At 42.3% G+C, this 21,883-nt stretch overlaps 3 protein-coding genes across 6 annotated transcripts in view; 1 reads left to right on the top strand and 2 right to left on the bottom strand.

Annotated features, from left to right (window-relative positions):
• TIGAR (TP53 induced glycolysis regulatory phosphatase) overlaps positions 1–21,883 on the top strand; it is a 63,329-nt gene that overhangs the window by 32,187 nt on the left and 9,259 nt on the right. For both annotated transcript variants that reach the window (XR_004239534.1, XR_004239533.1), the window contains 2 exons: positions 4,627–4,790; positions 20,441–20,581. The gene's annotated coding sequence lies outside the window, so the exon portion shown is untranslated. The remainder of the gene's footprint in view (positions 1–4,626; positions 4,791–20,440; positions 20,582–21,883) is intronic.
• FGF6 (fibroblast growth factor 6) lies at positions 1,614–5,495 on the bottom strand. Its single transcript, XM_032105227.1, has 3 exons — positions 5,084–5,495; positions 4,065–4,168; positions 1,614–2,083 (listed from the first exon to the last, which is right to left on the bottom strand). Exons 1-3 carry the CDS (start codon positions 5,421–5,423, stop codon positions 1,907–1,909), a joined length of 621 nt encoding a protein of 206 aa, XP_031961118.1. The 5' UTR covers positions 5,424–5,495; the 3' UTR covers positions 1,614–1,906.
• Positions 19,879–21,883, bottom strand: part of C4H12orf4 (chromosome 4 C12orf4 homolog) — a 20,753-nt gene continuing 18,748 nt past the window's right edge. For 2 of the 3 annotated variants that reach the window (XM_032105219.1, XM_032105218.1), the window contains exons 13-14: positions 21,521–21,588; positions 19,879–20,558 (exon numbers count right to left, since the gene is read on the bottom strand). In XM_032105219.1, coding sequence (XP_031961110.1) covers positions 20,466–20,558; positions 21,521–21,588 — 161 coding nt within the window. In that variant the 3' untranslated portion in view covers positions 19,879–20,465. The remainder of the gene's footprint in view (positions 20,559–21,520; positions 21,589–21,883) is intronic. The other variant, XM_032105217.1, reaches the window with a different exon arrangement.

The following is a 21,883-nucleotide window of genomic DNA, read 5'->3' as shown; positions in this document are numbered from 1 at the left end:
TCATTTACACTGTGATCATCACTTATATTTGAGCCAGATAAATTCAAGTATAAGTCACACTAGAGATGCTGGAAAACTGTATCTTGTTCACAAAACAATTGCCTTGACAGTTTCTCAGGAATGGTGGCTGTGGGTACATCCTTGTGGGTATGTTCTTTGGGCCAAATCTTCTATAAACTAGAAGAGCTATAAACTGAATAGTTTTCCTGGGCTGATTTATTCCAGCTGAGGATCTGGCCCTGACAGTGTCTCTCATGCATGTCAGAAGGCTCAAATTCATCATGAATAGACAGCCCCTGCAAATAGAATGGCATGTCAAGGCTGGACATAGCCCCATTTTGGCTGGACATGGGAGATAATCTTGCACTCAGATATTCACTTCTGCAGCAGCATGGTCCATCTATGCTGAAAATGCTCATGCTCTGACATTGCATTGAATCTAGTTTCAAATTTAGGAGCACGCCACCAATGCAGGAATCCCAAGGCTTCTGGTAACTGACATTTATAGTGACTATTGACTTAGGGCCTCTTAAAATACTCTTTCAAAGGCACAGAGAATGCAGCTTCATTGGCGATCTGGAAAAGGGTTGTCAAAATAGCAAGGCAAGGTTATATGCCATTTGTACAGCTTCTAGGAGAGCTTTGAAGAGTGTTTTATACAGCTTGCTGTGTTGTCTTTGAAACTGATGCTTTGCAAGTGACAGAAATTGGAATTATGGCACGAATTCCTCTGTCCCAACATGGGAAGGTACGCTTGTGTAGCCTCCTTCTTTCTCAGGGAGGTATGATAGAGAAGAACCAAATATACTTAAGACAGCGAAAATTCAACACAGAGTTTTCTAAAATAACCCTTTGCTGGAAGCTTCCATGAATTTCTTACGTTTTATAAAATGCATTCCACAGACCACTTCTAGTTCTTAGAGGTTAACAACTTTCAGCCTAAATGAAATAGAGTGCCTTTAAAGATTTCTTTTCTTTTATATGTATACAAATATAAAGGCACCTGGGCATCAGGAGACTGGGATGATTGATTCATTAAAAGTATGTAATTACATAGATGCACACTCACACATCCCATGTCTATATATATACAAATATTAATATTAAAGATGTACACATCTATATTTGAGGTAAGTCTAAACTAAGCTCACAAAATGCCATTCAAAATCCTCAGCTCCAAATAAGTTTTGCATTTGGGACCCGTCTGTGATTTATCCTGTGGCCCTTCCCACAGGAAATTGATTGTAGGTCTTCATTTTGCCAACCAGTCCATGTGAGGAGACCCAGGAGAATCCCTTCAGATACAGAGGGACTCTGGGAATAGATGGTTTGCTTGTGTAGGAACAGTTGTGGAATTGGTACCTTAATGATCAAAATGGGTTGAGGACTTTACAGGACAGGACACAGTCTGTAGAGGAGGGGTGCAGGCAGGTATTCAGACGGAGTGAACTGCCTGAAGCTCTGGTGAAGCAAAATCATCTGTTGATTTGGCCCATGATATGTAAACAGCTCACTACAAGAGGTTATTATCTGAGGTAAATAACATTTAGTAAATAACCTGTGATTGATTAGATGGTTGCCCACAGCCATTCCGCATCTTCCTAAAACTTCCTTTGCACTCCAGCTTGCATTTTTCTCTGTATAGCACCAAAGGAGGCACACAGCCATGTAAAATTTGTACAGAGTAGAAGAGAAGCAGCATCATATGACATATGCTATGTATGTACATATCATATGTATGTATATGATGAATCTAGTACAAATATTTTTATCCAAATATACACATACATATAGAGATTTCTTTTTTTTTTCAATGACCAGTATAAATACTTTACCTGGGAGGTTATTCCCCACGTGCAAAATGAAACAGTTTGTCCTGGGATTTAATCTTCTGTTTTGCTGGTGCTCATATTCTTGGTAAGAAGTGGGTCACTGTCATGGCAGGAGAGACCTTGTTCCCTCTCTTCACCCTGCCGTGTTTGCTCAGGGCTATGTAAGCACCGCGGTGAATGTTGGATTCGTACGCGTTGTAGTTATTGGGCAGCAAGGTTTCCTTGAATTTGCATTCATCTTGGAAAACAGCCTAAGGAACAGCAAGGGGAGGGGGAGGGGGTACAAATCAGGTACTATCAATATTCCACCAGTTCCGCCCTGGTCATTTTTCTTCCTCGCATTTTTACACCAGGACTCGTTGCAGTGTGTGACAGGTGGTGCCGCAGCCACTGCGGCCAACAATAAATCTCCCTCCTCAGTGCTAATTTGGTGTCAGATGAACTCAGATGCCACCTGTCCAGATAATGGACTGTGCATTTCCTGTGGCAGATCGAGTTAATTCATTATAAATCATGCATTTCTTCATTTTATTTGCAAGTAAAAATTTCTGTCAGCATCATGCCCTCTTGCCCAAACAACAGCTTTATTTAAGACCTCCCTCTGTCAGAAGTTCTGTCATTTATAAAAGAATGCTACGCTGGCTGTCAAAACCTTCAGAGCTTTTCCAAACAGCAGTGTCCAGGGAGATCTACTTGCTTGAATAAGAGATTTGATTAGCAATAAATCTTTTCTTTCTTAAACCATTAGGGATATTTAACTGTGCAGATGGATCTAAGCTGGGAAAATAGTTTTAGATTTTCTCCATGTCAAAACATGAAAATCTAAGGAGAGGGAGTTATCTGGGAGACGAGTTGCAAGGACAAGCAGGAGACAAATGCAGAGGAAATTAAACGAGAAAGCAGAATAATTCTCTGACTTCGAATGTCTGGCACATGAGATGTCACCAAAGCAGTTCTATTTGGGCATCTGTGTGATAACACCACCTAAAGCCTGTAAGATTTTACCTTAAGGCATTGTATTGTACAAGGGAAAATGCACATCTCTTACAGCCTGTGTAAGTATCTTTGAAAATTAAAAAAACTGTATTGAAAGTGGGGGAAAAAATCAAGTGGGTTTCTGAAGCCAGACTCCGCATTTCTTTAGGAAGACCCAGCTAAGTAAAGCAGTTGAGCTTGTGGCACTTTTTAGGTGCTTGTGATCACTTGTGATTGAAAGAATATTCCTGAAATGGGACCTTAAAGTGTCCCACTGTCATTATGTGTGTGAGAAGGAATTAGTCAGGTTAGTAATGGCCACAGGATCCCTGACAACACTTGGCATTATTTTAAACAACTGCAATGCTTTGTTGAAATTACAGCTGTTCCCAAGGAAAGGACTCTGCTGTTCCTTGACCAAAGAAATGGATACGACCAGTGCCATCCATTATTTTGAGATGGGCTGATTTTGCCTATTGCCCAGAGCCAGCCTCTTTCAAATGCACCTCCTAACAAGCACTTTTTCTGCTGGATGTTGAGACTGGAGATGTGTTGCTCACATCTCGGAGGTTAAACTGCATTTAGATAGCAAATCATCTAGATTAGGATGATAGTGTTTCAGTATGATTTGCATACCATTGTTAATAGTTATTATTATTTTCTCACCCTTTGCAAGTGATCTCACAAAACTGATCATTAAAATAACCCCAGCCACATATGTTGACCTTGTAGGGTAGACTTCCTATTTATTCTTGATGGTGTGGTTGTTTTTGGTAGGAGGGAGCATGTGGTCATTATTTTACTAAGGGTAGCTGTTGGAAATAGCTATAATTGCACCTCTCCTACACACAATGCAATGCAGGATGGAATCAACCGGGCTCAGCTTTGTTACAACGTGTTTGCAGCCCTGTGACCTTAGAAGAAGCCATCTAATTAATCTGTACCATTTGCAGAATATATTCATTTTCCTAAGATGTTCCCTGTACAGTCTAATGGGAAAGCTTTAAAATCCCAGCCCTGTAACAGCCACGCTGCTCGTTGTATTAAATAGCACTGATGACAGCAGGCTGGGCAGGCTCCCTGTAACGTGAGGGCTATTTTCTCTGCTTGTAATCAGAGATTTCCATAAGGAAAAAACTGAAACAAACAAAACCAAAACAAACTAAACCCAAACAAACAAAGCAAAACATTAAACCAAAACAAACCACTTCAAAACTTTTTTGTTTAAACTGAAAAGCTACTTGCACTTGTACTTACCGTCCCATACAACCTCCCCTTGCTGCTCATTGCGATGAAGAGAGCACTTTTCACACCAAGCAGACTTACAACACCTCTTTCTACAGTGGATATTTCAAAGAGACCTGAAAAACATGAAGTTTAATAGAAGTGTTATCACAGAATCTAGAGCTAATGGAAAGCAATTCAGATATAATTAATTTTTTTAAAACCCTAACAAACTTGTCACATATTCTTTATGAGAATTATGTCCCTTGTGCAGCAAAATAAATATACACAGAGAAGATCTTGGGTTTTCCTACATGCCACAGGATTTTAAAATAATTATTCTAGAATTGTAATCACATTCTGTATAAGCCTTTTTCTCTATCGAACTCTTTTGATCTGTCAAACTCTGGACCTTTTCAGTAAGAAATTTTTTTTTTGTAATACGCTGTACTTACAAAAGGTTTTTTACTGAGCCGTAAAGAAGTGTGGCTTGCATTTTGAAGTCCCACATGATATCTTAGCTGCAAAAGATTTTAGCAACTGCCCCCTACAGGAAATTCAAATCCATGTGACTAATGCTTTCCTTAATTCTTAGGGTAACAGAACAGCACCCACAAGAATGAGCAAACCAGGACCAGCAAACCCCTTCCATGGGACACACTGAGTGTCCCAAAAATACTGGTCAGCTGGGATTCAAAAGTCATGCTTTGGCACTCCGGACTCAGCAAAAACCTCCTGGATTCAAAAGGCAAATGAAAGGTGAGGAGCAAGAAAATGCAGCAGAGAGTTCGTTTTCGACCCAGTTTGTCTTTTCTCATCTGCGCAGCAAAGCAGGTAAAAATAAATTCTATCTAAATTTGTCTAAGCATTTTGTGCCACGTTTCAGCCCGAAGGGTTCTCATGTTTATTGATCCCAGAGACTTCAAAAGGCAACAGATGTAGCACAGATTAATAATATCAAGTCATAACATTTGCACTCTATGAAGGGTAGTTACTCGTGTTCACAGCAATTAAGTGACATCTATTCTATTTCATTTCTGGATGCAACTCACTGTATTGGTTTTCATTGTGAACTCCGCTTATCCTTCCGTCTGGGAGGATTTGAAGGTGAAACCCGATGCCCACGTTGCAGTAAAGCCTCCGCTGCCTCTTGATTCCTAGCAAATAGTCACTCTCCCAGTTCACATCTGCCTTCTCCCCTGACATCCCAGCCATGGACCTGGACAGCAGAGATTGCCATCCTCTCTCCAGCAATGTGCCATTAGTTCTGCTTACAACTGGGTGTGTGGCAGCAATCCCGGCTAGCAAACCCAGGAAAAGGAACGCAGGCAACGTCCGGTGAGCGCTGGCGTCGCAGGACATAGTGATGAGAAGTCTTTGTGCCGTGGCCATCCGGTTCACCTCCTGGGCACGTGGTCAGAATTAATGGCCCTAAAAATACCGCCCTTCTTGTTTTTCTCCCTTCAGCATGGTGGCAGAGGCTTATTTTTGGAAAGCAAATAGAGCTTGCTGACCTGAAACTAAAGCCCGATAGCAGTTGGGTTGGGAGCAGAGACAGGCCAGCAGGACTCCAACTGGTGGGGACCATGGTTTGTAGATCCTGCTTCCCACTGGGCAGCCTCCGTTATATTTGATTGAGCCATCTTTATAGTGCAGGGGCTGTCCCTGCCCACATCATCACTCTGACATCAACAGCCTGCCCAAGGTAAGGCTGCCAGGGCTGTAACACAAACCTGCCGTCCTCCCTGCCTGCTGAGGTTGGAGTGCTGTCACCCAAGACTGGAGGCAGGAGTGGGATTTCATTGGCTGTGGTAAGCAAAGGAGTCAAATTGGTTGGGGAATCAGAGGCCTCACAGGCAGCTTCCTTATTTAGAGAAGAAGGTGTAAAAACAGTTCTGGACCTCATCAGCGAGCAATGAGAGGTTTGTAGCCACTTCCTTGGTGGCACGATCAGCGGGTGCTTGTCGGGGCACCTTGATACTCAGGGACAATTGGCTTGAGGTGGCCACAGCTCTTTTTGTGCACACCCTGCAAAGCCAAGGGACCTCTTACTGAGTGACCCACGCGCTAACCTCTGTCTGTACCTCTGCAGGGAGTGTTCCTGGCTGGCTAAAGGAGAGGTAAGCCATGCTGCAGGGACAGAAGCCCCAGCTCCTGCTGGTTTTATCCCAGCGGGAATTCTGCTGAGCCGGGCACACAGGCTGGAGCATTGATCTTGCAGTGACTCATAGCTGCAAACATTAGGCCTTCGTGTTTTTCACTGAGGTGACTCCCAAATGATCACATTTTCTCGGGGAGGGTGCGTGCCTCCTGCAGGCACTGAGGTATTTGTAGGAGCAAGAGAAGGACTTACGTAATGTGTTAAAGATGAGGAAAAAGTGAGATGGCCACAGCTTCCCAGTGTTTCATTGTCTCCTTTTCTCAAGCCTAAATACTCACTATTTTTATAACTTATGACCATCTTCATTTGCCTCCCCTTCCGTTTGCTCAGACTGTCTTAATTGTTTCCCCTCATTTTCCACTGATGCTGTTTCAGCTCCTTTGGAGCCAGACAGATTAGACTTTTATCTCAATTAGTTTCACAGAACTTATCAAGATATAAATCAGACGAAACCAGCTGAGATTTATACAAATACTTTTGCCAGTATGTCTGTCAGCTTCTCATAGCGCAGGCCTTGCCTGTGTCATTTGAGAAGCCTGCTAATGAGGAGACTACCTGGAAGCATAATTAAACTGAGCACACCCAGTGTGACAGTTTCATGTTAGCAGAGGTGTAATACGAGGCTTGGGACACTGCAGACTCCCCAGCACAAGCCCCTTGTGGTGAAGGGGAGCCCCTGGCAGCCCTGAGGCAGGTGAGCAGTCAGAGTCAGTGATGTATGTGAATATTGATTGCTCTCAGGAGACAGGCTCAGCTATAAAATAATTGGGAACCACAGATCTAGGCCCTGGCTTGTGACAGGTGACATTTCAAGGTCTCTGTGCCTTTGCTGAAGCTGAACTTGGACTATCACAGAATCACAGAATAACCTGAGCTAGAATGGATCCACTAGGATCATGCAAGTCCAACCCCTGGCTCTGCACAGGACACCCCAACAGTCCTACCCTGTGCCTGAGAGCCTTGTCCAAACACTGCCTGAACTCTGGCAGGCTTGGGGTGATGGCTGAAGGAAGGATATCTTTTAAAAGCTGACAAAGAAAACCCTCAGATCCTTTTCTCTCCTGTGTTCTACTTCATTTGATGATTTTTCATCGATGCAAAGCAATATATAACTTTTAGGAAGGAATAATGCTAGTATTTTACACCCTCTTATCATAGCTGCAGTCTTCATGAGAGGCCAGCATCATTGGGAAGCAAAGCCCAGAGTCCCTGTTACAAGCATGGAGCAATGATTTCCCAGTTTTTCTTATGCTGCAGTCTGAAACCAGCCCATTCCCAATGCACATGACTCCTAGTAACACTGCCTGATCTCAGAGCCATGACTGTCTGTAAAAACATGCATTGTAATATTTTCTTTATTTTCTTTATTCTTTATTTCTTTATTTATCCCCCTAGAGAACTTTATGAGCGTAATGGGTGCAGAGCTGGATTTCCATCCTCAGCTTTAATCACCCTTGCATCTTTATGTCTCATTTATCAGTTTTCTCAGAGCAAAGACAAGCTATGGGCTAAATGAGCTCCTCTAACTTTTGCTGGCACATCTGCCACTGCAGATTTCTCACAAGCTGTCCTGATGGCACATATTAAAGGAACACTTTGTGGGATGCGCTGTGTCTCATCCATTGATCCTAGAAGAAAAACCAAATGGTCAGACCAAAACAAACAAACAAACAAACAAGATAATTTCAGACAAGTCTATGGGATGCATTGCTTTGTCTTTTAGTCAGCCCAGCTGGAAAGTGACTGCTGAGAGCCTTTGTGACCCAGGGGACAGCATTGCTCCGGCAGTTTCCTGTTGAGCTAGTCGATCTGACAGCATTCAGTATGGAAAGGGTGCACAGATTACTTGCTTGCAAAAAATCAGAACTTTCCTTGCCTGATCGGTAAACCAAATCAAATAGCTAAAACCTGTGATTTCACTGGGACACCAGGTCCTTGTAAGACCAGGAGTCCTGGTGTCTGGCCCCAGACCAAATGTGTGCAGCTGGGAGATGAAGTGCATTCTGCTGTCTTGTACTGCTCAGCAGTTCTGCATCAGACCTGAAAAGAGTCTTTAACCATTCTCCAGCTGAATGTGTGGCCAGCAGGTTTCTGAGTTTTGTTTATTAACATCTGAACTGCCATGTAAATTCTGGAGCTTCTGATTCAATTAGGCAAGCCTTGTTTGCTCTAAAAGATGTCTCATTCTGCTTAAACTTGTCCTCTTGGCCCATGAAGTGACTGTTTCTAGAAAACACAATGTAACCTTCTGATTTTCAGGTAGCATGTTGTCCTGGCTTCATGTGCCCAGTGAAATTTGGAAGGGAGACACCAATAGCATTTGCAGTAAAATAAACCCAGTGAACTCCAAAATGGTAAAAATTTGCATCAGCAGTCAAACTCTGCTTACTTGAACTCTTAAGACCTGGGATGACAGTGCTCACTGCCGAACTAAAGCAACAAGTTTTCATTGTCAGTATTTCAGCACAATATTAAAATAACCCCTCTTTGGAGCACAGCAGTTCAGATCCACTTTCAGATAGTCTAAGAAAAGTCCTGCAGCTGAGCAGTAACATGATATGGATGCAGAGCACATCTTTCAAAAAATGTGTGATGACTTAGGGTCCTAAGTTACATTTTCAAATCTGTTAAAAGTCTCTCTCTATTTTAAGGCCTGGAAAGAGCAATCCCTCATTCAAACACAGAAGGATGGACTAAAATTGCTCACCTTGCCTGTGAAGACCCAGGCTGGTGGTGGACAGTGGAGAAGGGAGATTTCCAGGTGATAAATCTGCCTGTTGTGGCAGGGCAGGTGTTGCAAACTCTGGACAAATTGCATAAAAATCTGTAAGCCCAGGTATGACCATGGAGCCCCATCTGATCATCTTTAGGTTAATAGGGTTTGCTGCCCAGCATGGAGAGATTTGTAACACAGACACCACAACTGTTATGAATGAAATATGAATCACAATCTGAAAGCAGCAGAAAAATATAATAGAGCAAGGGTTGCAGGGCTGTATCAACACCCAAGAACCCCACAAAAACTGCAGAACTGGTAACACTGAGGAGGGTGTTGTTGGCATCAGGGCTAATTTGGATAGGGCCACAGAAGAGAAGATTAATCAGCAGAAGACCTGAGCTCTGCTAATAGGAGGATGACAAAAAGGGTTATAGCACACTGTATTTGTTATTTCTGTTCCCATTATCCAACAGAGAGGCAGATTTGTTGTCACACCAATCCCCAAAATGAATAAACGGGACAAGAGACAGCAACCTTGCCTAAGAGCCTTGGCAGCTGATGAGCTCTTGGAAGCAGAATCAAGCAAATTTTTGACCCAAAACTATCCCCTCATTGCAGCTGCTGACTCCTAAAGCATGTACAGGACCTGCTCAAACATGATTTGTCATCACCAGTCATGAGGAAGCCAAGATATTAACAGGGAACCTCCATTTTGTCACACACACAGAGGTCCTGGTTAGGCCACTCAGACACACCGGGGCAGGAGAGTGTGTAAATTTAACAGCTTAGTGTCATCTCAAATAATTATCTTCCCATTTCTCTACAGGGAAATCTCTCACTGAGATTTCACAAGCCAATTTCTTGCAGGCAAGCACAAATCACAGAACAGCTTCCTGCTATTTTCTTTTTGGAGGGAAGTGGGAAAAAGAATCTACTCCCACAGGAAACTTTGGAGGATTTAGGACTAGGTGGATGCTAGCTTGCTTGGAAAAAGATCTTGGTTTACTGCTTATTCATGCTGAACTCATTCTCTGCAGAGGGTACGTCAAGCACAGAGACAGTCAAATATGCCCATCTTTGTCTGCTGAGCTGGCCAGGTCTCCCTCTCCATGTCCCACAGAAATGGGAATGACTGAAAAAAAACAGAGTGGTGACTCCACAGCGAACCTGTGGCTTCCCACCTGGTCCTGTGCCCACCAGCCCACATTGCTTCTCTCATCACCTCCTCAGCTGTTCCCACTCCACAGGGACAGGCAGTCCAAGGGTAAAAGGCCAAGCTGAAGAAAACAGAAGTGACAGCCACCACCCCCACAGGGATCTGCTTGGTGCTATTTATTAGAAGAGATGAATGACAAGGGACATGTTTAATTTGGTTTAAGTTTGTTTCATGCACAGTTTTCTCATTACAGGAGGAACAGGGACACTGCAGGAACAGGGATGCTAAATGCCACATTTAAATAACATTTTGAGTAGGAAAGCAAAAAACCCCCTTGTTTTTATTGTTGTTGGTGATGAGATTCTGTCCAATGGCCCAGCTGACCTCTGTGTGATTCCTGACCATAGAACTATTAATTGATTAGATTAAATGATGTAATCCACTAAAGAAGGTTAAAGGCAATTTCTGTCATTTGCCAGGTAACTGTGTCTTCCTTGTGTTGTGCACCATTAGCTCAGTTGAGGACTTTCTTTTGCATGTCAATTCTTCATCCATTGGTCTGGATCCTCCCTCATACTTCAAAGGAGAATTCTGAAACCTTTTGTGCTGTCATCTGAACTTTTTCCTGGGTTTTTCCAGTGGTTTTTTTTCCTGTATGTCAGGCAACACTTGAAGGTCTAAAACTTGTAATTCATCTTTGACAGCAGTTGTGATTTGTTGTCTAATTTCCATAGAAAGGATCCCGTTTTTGACATCTCCTCCTTTCTTCTTCTGCAACCCTCTTCCCATTCCCACTGCACTCTGTTCATTCTACGAGACCTTCACAGTTCCTGCAGAGAGCTGTTAGGGTTGCACCCTGTTGGCATCTTCTGTGCTTGAAGAAGGGAGGCATTTATGACACAGTGTTCCGAATTCTCCACAGAAGGATGACAGAATTACTTCCCTGATGATATCCAGGACCTTGTTCAAAAGCCATCCTTCCAAGGCAAACAGAAGTTTTTTCCCTTCGGTCAAAAATGCTCCAAACAGCTGAGCAGTCCCTTGATCCTTCAGAAGCTGCTGAGTGATGGGAAATAATCCCTTCTCTCACCTCTTGAGCTCCTGGCCACCTTTGGTCTAATGCAGCCCAGTCTGTGGCTGTCCTGCCTCACCACAACTATGAATTTGGGTTCAGCTCTCTGCACCATGATCCCCAGCCTCTTCTCAAAGCAAAGCTGCTTCCCAATCAGTCAGTGCCCAGCCTGGAGTATTGCCAGGAATAATGTATTCCCAGGGTCAAGGCTCTGCATTTCTTAATGCCAGGCTGCACAAGAGACCTGTCAACCCGTTATTTCAGCTTTTCAGGGTCCAGCTGGATGCCAGCCCTACCTTCATTGTATCAGCTTTTCATACAATTTATTGTTGCCAACTGCAGACTTCTGGAGTCCAGGAAAATAAACTAATCTGGGGATAGTGATGGATCCTTCCTCAAATGCCAGCCACATTCATGCAGCATGTTGTTTCCACCTCTCCAAATGATTGTTCATTGTGATTTTGTTCTGTGTGGTCACTGCACATAGTAAAATACAAAAGTAACATACAATATCAAAAGAATGGATTGGGTGTCTGCCAGCAAAGACCTCATTCTTTAGCCTCATCTTTTAAACACTCATGTTTTTATCTGTGTATGATTTTAGATGTTTTCCTCATAATCCATGACTATACAATACACTTAAACGGACCTGAATATTCTCCCCAAGGCAGAGCCCAAAGACATTGTGAGTAAATCCAGTTTTAATCTGGTTGATTACAATGGTCATTGCATAATATTTCTAAAGCCTGCAAGTCTTATTTTCAGAAAAGAGCCCATCTCTCTGTGTCAAAATATCCTCTGCTTTCAGTGCATTGAGGAGACCTCAATATTGGGGCCATTTTTCTTGCTGGAGTCTGTGATCTGTTGAAGAGCTGACTGTGAGTAACTAGAACATCAGTACAAAAATCATGCAGGTTTGTGAGTTTCTCTGTTTCAAGGCTGTCTCCTTCCTTGCCTTGAAATGATAATTTCCAGTAGTCACTCTGAACAGTAGCAAATCTGAACCCAAAGCAAACATTTTGTATTTAAGGCTGCAGCCACCTTGTTATTTCTTCATCAGGAACCACAGTGTAAAGTATTTGTTGTGATGGTTTTTAACATATGGAAGATCAAGATCAGATTCCTAAAATATTCTGAAAAGCAGTTATAGCTTTAACAGTGACCGTGGTTAAATATAAAGCCTAAGTAATTTGTTCTATTAAAAAGCCCAAGTCTTATTTTTATCAAGTGATGTTATGAGGGCATGTTCTAAATCAGCCAAAAGCTCTTGTAGCTACAAGAGCTTCACTTCTGCAATTTTTAACAGCCCGGTTAAGTTGGTGCAGCTCCTTGTGCGTGTTGTTAGTACAGAATTCCTCCTCTGACACTGACCAGATCAGGCAGACTCCAGAAAATTAAACATTTGAAGAAGACAGGTGAAGAAAATGCAAGAGCTGAATAACAAGGTTGAGTTTGTTGCAAAGATGAGTCTCATTCAGACAGGGTCAGGTTGTGATGGGTGCACAGGACTAGGAAATAAACCCATACATTTCATGCAGTCATGCAACACTTCTGACATCTCTCTCCATGCTGTCCTGCACTTCTCCCTGTGCACAGGCCCAGTTTAGGATTACGCTGCTGCTGCTGCTGCTGCTGTGCAGCTATTCCAAGCATCCTTTCAGCAGAATGCGTATTCCACGCAGGATTAGAGAATGGTTTGTCTGATGCCCACTGGACAGGCGGTGTGGAGCAGGGTCAAGGCAAGCATGCAGCAGAGCTCTGAAATTTCCTTTTTGATCAAGCATGGAGTGAGCATATGTTGGCAGATGGAATGTGTGCTCAGCTTACTTTAGTGGAGTTTCAGCACTGACCTTTTGCTGCATTCCTCCAGCAGCAGTAAAATGGTTCTGCTTAAGTAAACTGACATAGACCACGTGCAAACCCAGCTGTCTTCTTCAGCCCACCATTTCTCCTACTGTTACAAGAAGCCTGGAGGCTTGGGAATGTTGTAATTTAATGTGTAATAACCTCTCATGGAAATAATGTTGTGAAAATTAATGGTGCTCATGGCACAATAATCTCTACCTCGAGGAGCCAGTTTAAGGACTGGCCACAGGAGTGCACATTAATAGGTCCTGGGTTGCTGTACTTTATATTAAAATCTTCCTGACACAAACAGGAAGTTAAAGGCTCTTACACCATCCCCAGCTTGGCCCATCCTTCCCTCTCTTTGACTGCTTTATGTTTTCCATCCCTTGTTTCTCTAAGTGTCTGGCAGGTCTGGCCATGTATGACCCCACTATAAAAATTAAGATGGATTATGCAGAAGTAGGTGATCCAGCAGGCCAGTTATTAGTGGGCAGAATGCTTCTCTAAAGAGCTACTTGTGACAGCATCATGAGTAAAAAGAAGAAAATACAAAAAAGACATGGCTCCAGCATGTATTGTACAAAGCATGCCCTTCCAAATTCTTGATGCCTTCATGGAATCATAGAATCATTTGGGCTGGAAGTGACCTTTAAAGGCCATGTAGCCCAACCCCCCTGCAATGAGCAGGGACATCTTCAACAGATCAGGTTGCTCAGAGCCCTGCCCAGCCTGACCTTGAATGTTTCCAGGAATGGGGCATCCTCCATGTCTCTGGGCAACCTGTGCCAGTGTTTCACCACCCTCACAGCAAAGAATTTCTTCCTTCTATCTAATGTCAATCAACCCTCTTTTAATTTAAACCCACTGCCCTTTGTCCTGTCTCAACAGGCCCTGCTAAGAAATTTGTCCCTATCTCTCTTATAGAGCCCCTTTGAGTACTGAAAGGTCCCCCAAAGCCTTCTCTTCTCCAGGCTGAACAATCCCAGCTCTCTCAGCCTTTCCTGAGCAGAGCTGCTCCATCCTTCTGATTGCCTTGGTGTCCCTGCTCTGGACTGGCTCAACAGCTCCCTGTCCTTCCTGTGCTGTGACCCTGGGGCTGGGCCAGTTCTCGAGCTTGTCCAGGTCCCTCTGGATGGCATCCTGTCCTTCAGATGTGTCACTGCACCCTCAGCTTGGTGTCATCTGCAAACCTGCTGAGTGTGCAATCGATCCCACTGTCCATATCGTTGATGATGACGTCAAAAATGACTTAGTCCCATTACAGACCCCTGGGGGACACCACTTCTCAGCCATCAGGATGTGCTGACTCACCTGCTGGGTCTCACACCCAGGCAAGGGGGCTGACTGTCGTCATCCATAAATACCTACCTGCTGTAAAATAATCATGGGGAGAAGAAAAACTAGAAAATGTTGTTATACTCTTGCAGCAAAAGATTTCCTACTGTAAGCAGAAGTAAGATATAAATGTGGTGTGTCCACTTTGCATGTAGCAACATCAGTTTGCATGACTTGCCCGTAATTTATGGACTGCTTGAAAGAAAGAACCACTTCCAATGGGCAGGGAGAAGTGCCCAAAATGGCTAAAAACACTTCCAAGATAACAACTGGTGGTCAGGCAGCGGTTTCCAAACAAGTACTCAACAGAAGCACTCACATCCTCTTGTGTAGCTGGTCAAGCTTGGGGCCAAGCTCCTGCCAATGACCCGCTGCAATTTCCATCTTTGGTTGGTGAGCGGGGAGAGAGATTCATTTCTCAAAAAAGGAGGCTTGGCTGGCCTGTGCTGGTAGGATTTCCGCTGTGGGAACAGGCATGGAGCACTCTGATAACTTGGGTGCTGCACACACGAGGAGTGGCGGAAGGAAGCAGCCCCTGTTTGTGGGGTCAGGCTATTTCTGCTGGGATTTAAAACTGCTCTTTGGAACAGAGTTGAAACAGCCACTATAAATGACTTGCATGAGAGAGTACAGAGCATTTCGGAGGATTATAATTTATGCCAGGCAGGAGCTGTTATGGTTCAGTTTAAGGAGCTTAAAATAAGACTTTTGGGAGACAACCAAACCAGCTTCAACTCTGGTAACTCCCCAGTTCAAGATACTCCTAAATTGATATGTACAGGGTCTGTTCCTGCCTGGGGGCCAAGGGCCTTGAATTCCTGTTGAAACCACTGGATCTCAAAGATGCTCTGATGATATTTGGCACTGTTAAGAATGAGCCAATGCCCATTAGGAAAGAGCTGATCGTGCCTTGGAGCATATGATTCTCTTTACCCCTCATCTAAACCTGAATTAATTGAACTGAAGGATTTCTTCCCCCAAGGCTTTGTCTTTCATGGAAAGTATCTCTTGAAGGAATGTAAAGTTTTTCTCCGTGAGATCCTCCTTTCTGCAGATTTAAAATCAATCAACTTATTAAGCCAATGGGAGATGAAGCACATCTGTCTGGACCCAGATGATCATCCACATGGTTCCCAAAGATGGAACAGAGGGAGGGAGAAATCAATCCATTTCAGCTGACCAAACAGAAAGGCAGACATGAAGCCCCGTCTTGCCATCTCCCAGGCAGCTTAAGAGTACTTTATAACACAAAGGCATAGCTGTATTCTCCTGTTATCTTGGAAATCACACACTGGGTATCAGTCCATTATCAGAGAAATGTTTGTACACTATGAGACTGATTTCTAAGTTTTTAGAAATACTGCTTTTCTAAATCTTCCCTCTTTTCCTTTGTTAGTTTTATCCCTGTTAGTTAAGTTGAAACTCTTATTGGAACATGCAGTCCAAACCCACCTCCTCTTTAGTCTTTACATCCTTTAAATATTCACAGATGGTTTTCATATTCCCTTTCAATTGCCATTTAGCCAGTGTTGCTCTGTGTGTATCTTTTCAAACTTAGCACCTTTGGAAGGGCACACAAGGCCAAATTCTGCTCTCAGTTACATCTCTGTAATTTTGGAGTAACTCAGCAAACTTGGTAGACATTGAATTGACACGAGCAACACACAGAGCAGAAGGTGAATGCCAAAATAAAAACCAGGAAGACAATCAAAATTAACATCACATCCTGCGGGCCACAGACTGCTCAACGTTGGTGCCTTTTCTATCATGGTATTTTTTGTTGCATTCCCAGTGGCTGGAGTGAAGATTAAGAAGCAGCTGTGAACTGCAACAGGCATCAGGAACATTCCAGTACCTACCATGGCTCCTCTGAGAAGGGAGATACAGCACATAATTGTGTGCTGGTCCATGCAGAGTGATTGCATGATTTAACACTGCCAGACTTTGAGGGGTTTTTCTATGTTACACAGAACATTTGATATTAGATACTTCATATTTCTACGTCTGTATTACAAACATGGCACAATAACCTTGCTTTGTTCAGTGACTTTTTTTTCCTGTGGATATTGATAATTACTCCAGCAGAGAACATTTCTTCACCTTTTCTTAGCCCTGCACAGAGCTGGTTGAAAATACTGCTCTATGTCTGTTCTGAGAGCAGAGAAACTGGCCAATGAGACTGGAACTGAGCATCACATACTGAAGTCCACAGTCCATTTCCCAATTAAAAAAATATGTCACATGGAAAGTGTATGCCCAGAGGAAGTTTTGCTTGCTCAAGCTTTCTCATCTTCTCCAAGCTGCACTTGGCAGAGCTTGCAACACTGACTTCATATCCTAAATTGACTCATTTCCATGGCTTTTCTCTTATGGGGCCTTTATTATAAAGGGTGAACATTGCTTTTCTCCTTTTGTAGGTTATTCTGACAGAAATGTGAATGGAAAGAAAGAACTTTGAACCACCATTCTTTACCCAGAATCTGGCCTAACCTCCAAGAAATAACCTTTAAAAGAACTTGCTTCTAAATGTTGGGCTAAGATTACACCTTAGCATTTAAATGCTATTACATCATAAAGTCAAGCCCTTCAACTTACACAATCAGAAATAAAGCTGTTTGTCCTTATACATAACAATAATAATTTATTCTTCTAATTCTGTGGTCCCACAGGACAACAGTCCTGTGGTTGCTACTGACTTCTACCACATCCAGTATATAGTATGAAGTAATACATTTATTTTTATGCAGCACTGATGGTCTGTCCTGAGAGCTCCATGAGGCAAAGATACAAGAGGAGGACAGGCATCTCTTTACACAGCTGACCTGGTGTGAATACCAGGGAATAGCTCTGTATTTTTGGGTATAGCACTGGCAAAAAATAACAGTAAATGAGGCATGAAAGACTAATGCTCAAAATACTACACAAGCATAAATTAAACTTTCCTCTAATGAGGGGAAAATGAGGCACAGATGCAATAAACTGATCAATTTTTAAGCTCACAGAAATACCAGAACTGGGTTAGAACGTGCAATCTCAATCCTGACAGATGGAACTGGATGTTCTTTAAGGCCCCTTCCAACCCAAACTATTCCATGATAATTTCCTCCTTTACATTATACCCCTTCTCCATAATCACTGTCTGTGGCTTCATTCACCTCTCATACAGCAGGAAAAGTTATAAAATAACTCTTTCATCATTAAGATTTTGCTGTCCAGAGTGAATTGTTGCAGAAGAAAGGACCTTGGGTAGGACTCCCACCTGTTTGGGCAGTGCCACCTTCTAACAGTGACATTTCTGGCATTGCAGCAGGGTAGAGGCACCTGGCCAGGACAAGCTCTCTCCATGTGTTTAACTGCCTGCATTCTTCTCCTCCTGTTTGTCACCAGTTCCCACAGAAGCAGACATGGGTTGTAGAGCTGGTGACAAGAGGCGAAGGGCACCAAGTGATATCCTTGACAAATCCAGACTCTTGGCATTTTTTTCCTTGCAATAACCTCAGTTCAGGCTCTGTAAAGGGCACCTGCAGTTTACAGTGGTCTCCGTGAACAAGTTAAAAAAGGTAAACAATGGCATTTGCTCCTCACCTCTCCCAGTGGCAAGAATTTTTTATTCAATTCAAGCCATGCATATAATTTTACACGACATTTTCAAGGCATTGAATGCTGTCACCCTTCCAAGGAATCTGCACTGCATATACAAATAGAAAACCTCATGCCCATTAAGTCATTTTCCTCTTAATCTTGAATAGCTTTTCATGACCGAAACAGGATTTCTAAGGCGGCTTTACACCATAAACTGCAGCCTGCATTCTACAGCTGTCAGGCACAGACCAAAGAGAAAGTACAGCTTAGGTCAGCCCATCTCTATATTCTGTTTTTCTCCAGACAGCTAAAAATCTGCTGTTAGCACCACTTCCTTGAGAACAGATATGAAAAAGGGGAATATTAAATGTTCTGTCATGGATCCTCCAGACAAAGATTCCCTTTGGCAGGCTTATTCAGCATTTACAAGGGTCACACTTCAGCAAGTAGAATTAATAGTCTTCCCATACCATTCCTTCCACTTTGACTTTCCAAAACCTCATCACTAGAGCTTGTTTGTTCATTTCAGTATCAAAGACCAACTGGTTCTTCCGATGACAAGTTTAGATGCAGTCTGCTGAGGATGGAAAACAAACATTCCAAAAATGAAAGGCAAAAAGCTGAGTTATTTTCCTAGAAATTAGTGGCAGTTTCACACAAGTGCTACTAAATTAAATGGAGTCTTCATGCTTTGGCAAACATACCAGACGTAATTTTTATTACCAAAGAGTCTAGAAGTATAAGCAAGATATTTGCTCAAGAATTGTTGGTGTTCCTTGTTGGTAGATTTACTGACTGAAGGAAAATATAAAACTAATATAAGTATGTAACACAGACCTTTTTCACACACAGATAAACCTTACAACTTCTAAAAAGGAATAGTTCTGCCACCACACCTTTCCCAGACAGAATAGTGTTAGAGCACTTGCTTTTCTGGGACCAGAGTTTGATTTCAGTTTAAGGCTAGCAATGTAAAATGAGCTGTAACAGGATTAATCCAGCTCCTTCTAGAGGAATTTACATCCTTCTTTTCTAGAACACCAAATTAGGTCACGTTACTTGCATGATTCTTCTTTAGAAGCTGCTGGCAGAGGAAAAGAAAGTATTTGACAATTCAGCAAGAGATGTTTGCTGGGTCACTTACATGGCTTCTTGCAACATGCAAGACTTGATAAAAATACTGAGTCTGTTAATTACACAGTGACTTTATAATCATCATGAAATGGTGAATATTCCTTTGGTTCTCCGTGAGAATTTTCAATTATGCAGCTTCCCCAAAGCATAGCATTTCAATCTTCACATTTATTAAGCTAAATAACATTTTAGAAAACCACAATGAAGACAGAAAATAATTTGGGTCTTAATTGACTTCTAGGTTCTCCAATTTCCAAAAGTAGAATTTCAGCAGTACATAGGAAGAGGTTTCTGATTCAAAGCCAGCTCTGCCAGGATCCCCATGATTCCCACACAGAACTGTGGATTTGGAAATCCCACCACCTGGAACCCTCACCCCCACAGCTGCTTTGCTGTGAGCCCAGTGATTCTGGCAATCCCAAGAATCCCAGTTCCAGACAGGACTTTCCCTGTGGCCATGAAAGGGCTGCTTCCAGCTCCCGAGTCCACAGCCGAGTTCCAAGATTGTCCATGATGCGGGAAAACTAGTTCCCACTGTCCCCCTTATCCCCCATCACTGGGATGCAGGGGTGGTTTGGTTGGGGTTTTTTTTGACTGGATTCAAGTTTGTCCCAAGAAATTTCATAGTTGCATCTTGAGCTGTCTCCCTGGCATTTCTGATTAGTCATAAAATGTTAATAATGAACAAACAGCAAATTTTATCTGTACAACAGGGTCCAGAACACTTTAGTGTTCCTATAAAGTTGTTCATATGATAAACTTGTCAATGTGAAGTCTGGAAATAAAGCAAAAAGCAAACATAGTAAAAAAAAAAAAAAAAACCCAACAACTTAAAAATGCTAATTATTGTCAAAAGTGTATATTTTCTTGTAATTTGATTTTTGTTTTAAACACTTCCACGATCTACAAAATACAACAGGGTAAATGTTTGATTCAAGTCTTTCATTTTGTAGCAGTAAATGAGGCAGTAATACATTTTATTCTGTGGTCACTGTGACAAATTCCATTGGTTATTCTAAGGAGATAGCTGACATGCTCTGTATTATTTTAAAAGTCACTGAGAAAATTCAGAAAATGTTTGTAGAAGCCAGAAGACCCTGTTCCTACCATAAGCTCTCATTCCTACTACCTATGGATGAGAATTACTTATATATTTTTGTAGATTTCATACAAGTTACATTGAATGTCTTTCAGATAAAGGTGAGGAATTCAACATCAATCCTGTGCTGAAACAAAGCAAGAGGCAAAAATCAGCTGCTACCACCCAAGTACAAACAGCATTCATCTTTTATTACAACAACACGAGTCTTGAAATTGCAACAAATGCCGCTTTGGGGTTATCAATCCACAGGAAAGAGACATCATGTTCCAGAATCTCCTTAATCTCATCCTCTGCCAACAGGATACAGGTTAGTCCTCCATAGAAATCAGTGCTTGGAGGTCAGAGTCAGTGTGGAGGATACTCTGAAGATCTGTGGCAACATGTTACTCAGCTGGTAAAACATTTCCTCAGAAATTGTCTGGAAAAAAACCCAAAACACAGGTAAGGTTTGGCTTTTTGCTGTAGTTTGGAAGAATTAAGTCTCTCTCAACTTTGTTTCTTGGTATTTAAGATAATTGCTGCTGTTCAGAAGACAACAAAAATAATTTTCAAACTGTGTGTTATAATTCTATTGAATCCAGTTAAAAGGAAAAGATTGACCTAAAAAAATACTGGCTGTGTATTTATGTGACATATCCACGTATCCGTTTCCAGTAGATTTCTTGTTCCAGGGATTGATTATTTCTGCCAAACATAAGCAGGACAATGCTGCTTGTTATCTACAGGACTCCCGCTGTCTGCATTCCAGGATTAGATTCAACTTCGGAACTTATCTGTGGCTTCCTTCTTGCTCAGCAGCTTTCTACTTTGTCAAGAAATACATGTTACTCCTTTCCTAACATAACTCCGCTCTTAACTGCTTTTTAGGACAAACCTAGTGCTGACCCCCTTTGGAAAACTTCCTGTTTCTGAAGATCAGCTAGAACTCCAAATTAAATAATTTCAGAATCTAAATTAGAACCAACTTCAAATACCTGGAGTAATTAATGGTTTTGTGGAAGCATGACTGAACATTCTGCATTGCAGCTTTCCATGTTGTTAAACAATGAGTAATAAAACACCTTATGTAATGCAAGGTTAGCCCATCTCCTCTGAGTAATTAACAGCAAAAAAGTCTCTTTTTCAAAGGTGATGCATTCACTATTTTTAAGTGAACTTCCCAGTTTGAAAGTTTAGCATCCTCTCAGAAACTACTACTGGGTATTAAAACATATAAACCCTCCCTTACTCCTCTTTTACAGGCAAGGAAACAAAACCAGATTGATTAATTTAAACTCACTCAAAAGGGCCAGGGAATAGCAAAAAAATCAAAACTAGATCTGCTGACATGACTTTTTACCAGCAGTCTCCTAGGTTGGAAATTACTTTGGTTTCACCTACCTGTGGTACCAGGAATTGTACAGTCCGAGAAATTCCTCCATCCCACGAGGCCATTTCCATCATGAAACCTAAAAAACCAGCACTGACACTGGATTACCTGTGCAATACCCCCCAGCAGTTACAGCATGTGCAAGCAGTGAGGGAGTTTTCACATACAAGTAGGGTTTGAACTGCCTTCATTAGGGATGTCCTCAATTGCCTTTAAATCAGACTTGGGCAATCTGAATGAAATATAGAAAATCTAAAGAGGAGTTCTGCAGAATATCAACACTGAGGACAGAACAATGAGTCCTACTGTGCAGCCCATTGAGACCCAGCAGAAGTGAGGGTTTCTCCAAACAGTGTATCAGGAGTTCTTTCCAT

The sequence above is a fragment of the Corvus moneduloides genome, chromosome 4 (assembly GCF_009650955.1).
Source record: "Corvus moneduloides isolate bCorMon1 chromosome 4, bCorMon1.pri, whole genome shotgun sequence".
In the NCBI taxonomy this organism is placed as follows: domain Eukaryota; kingdom Metazoa; phylum Chordata; class Aves; order Passeriformes; family Corvidae; genus Corvus; species Corvus moneduloides.
The sequence above is the reverse complement of the archived record's forward strand: the minus strand, read 5'-3'. Positions and strand labels throughout refer to the sequence as shown.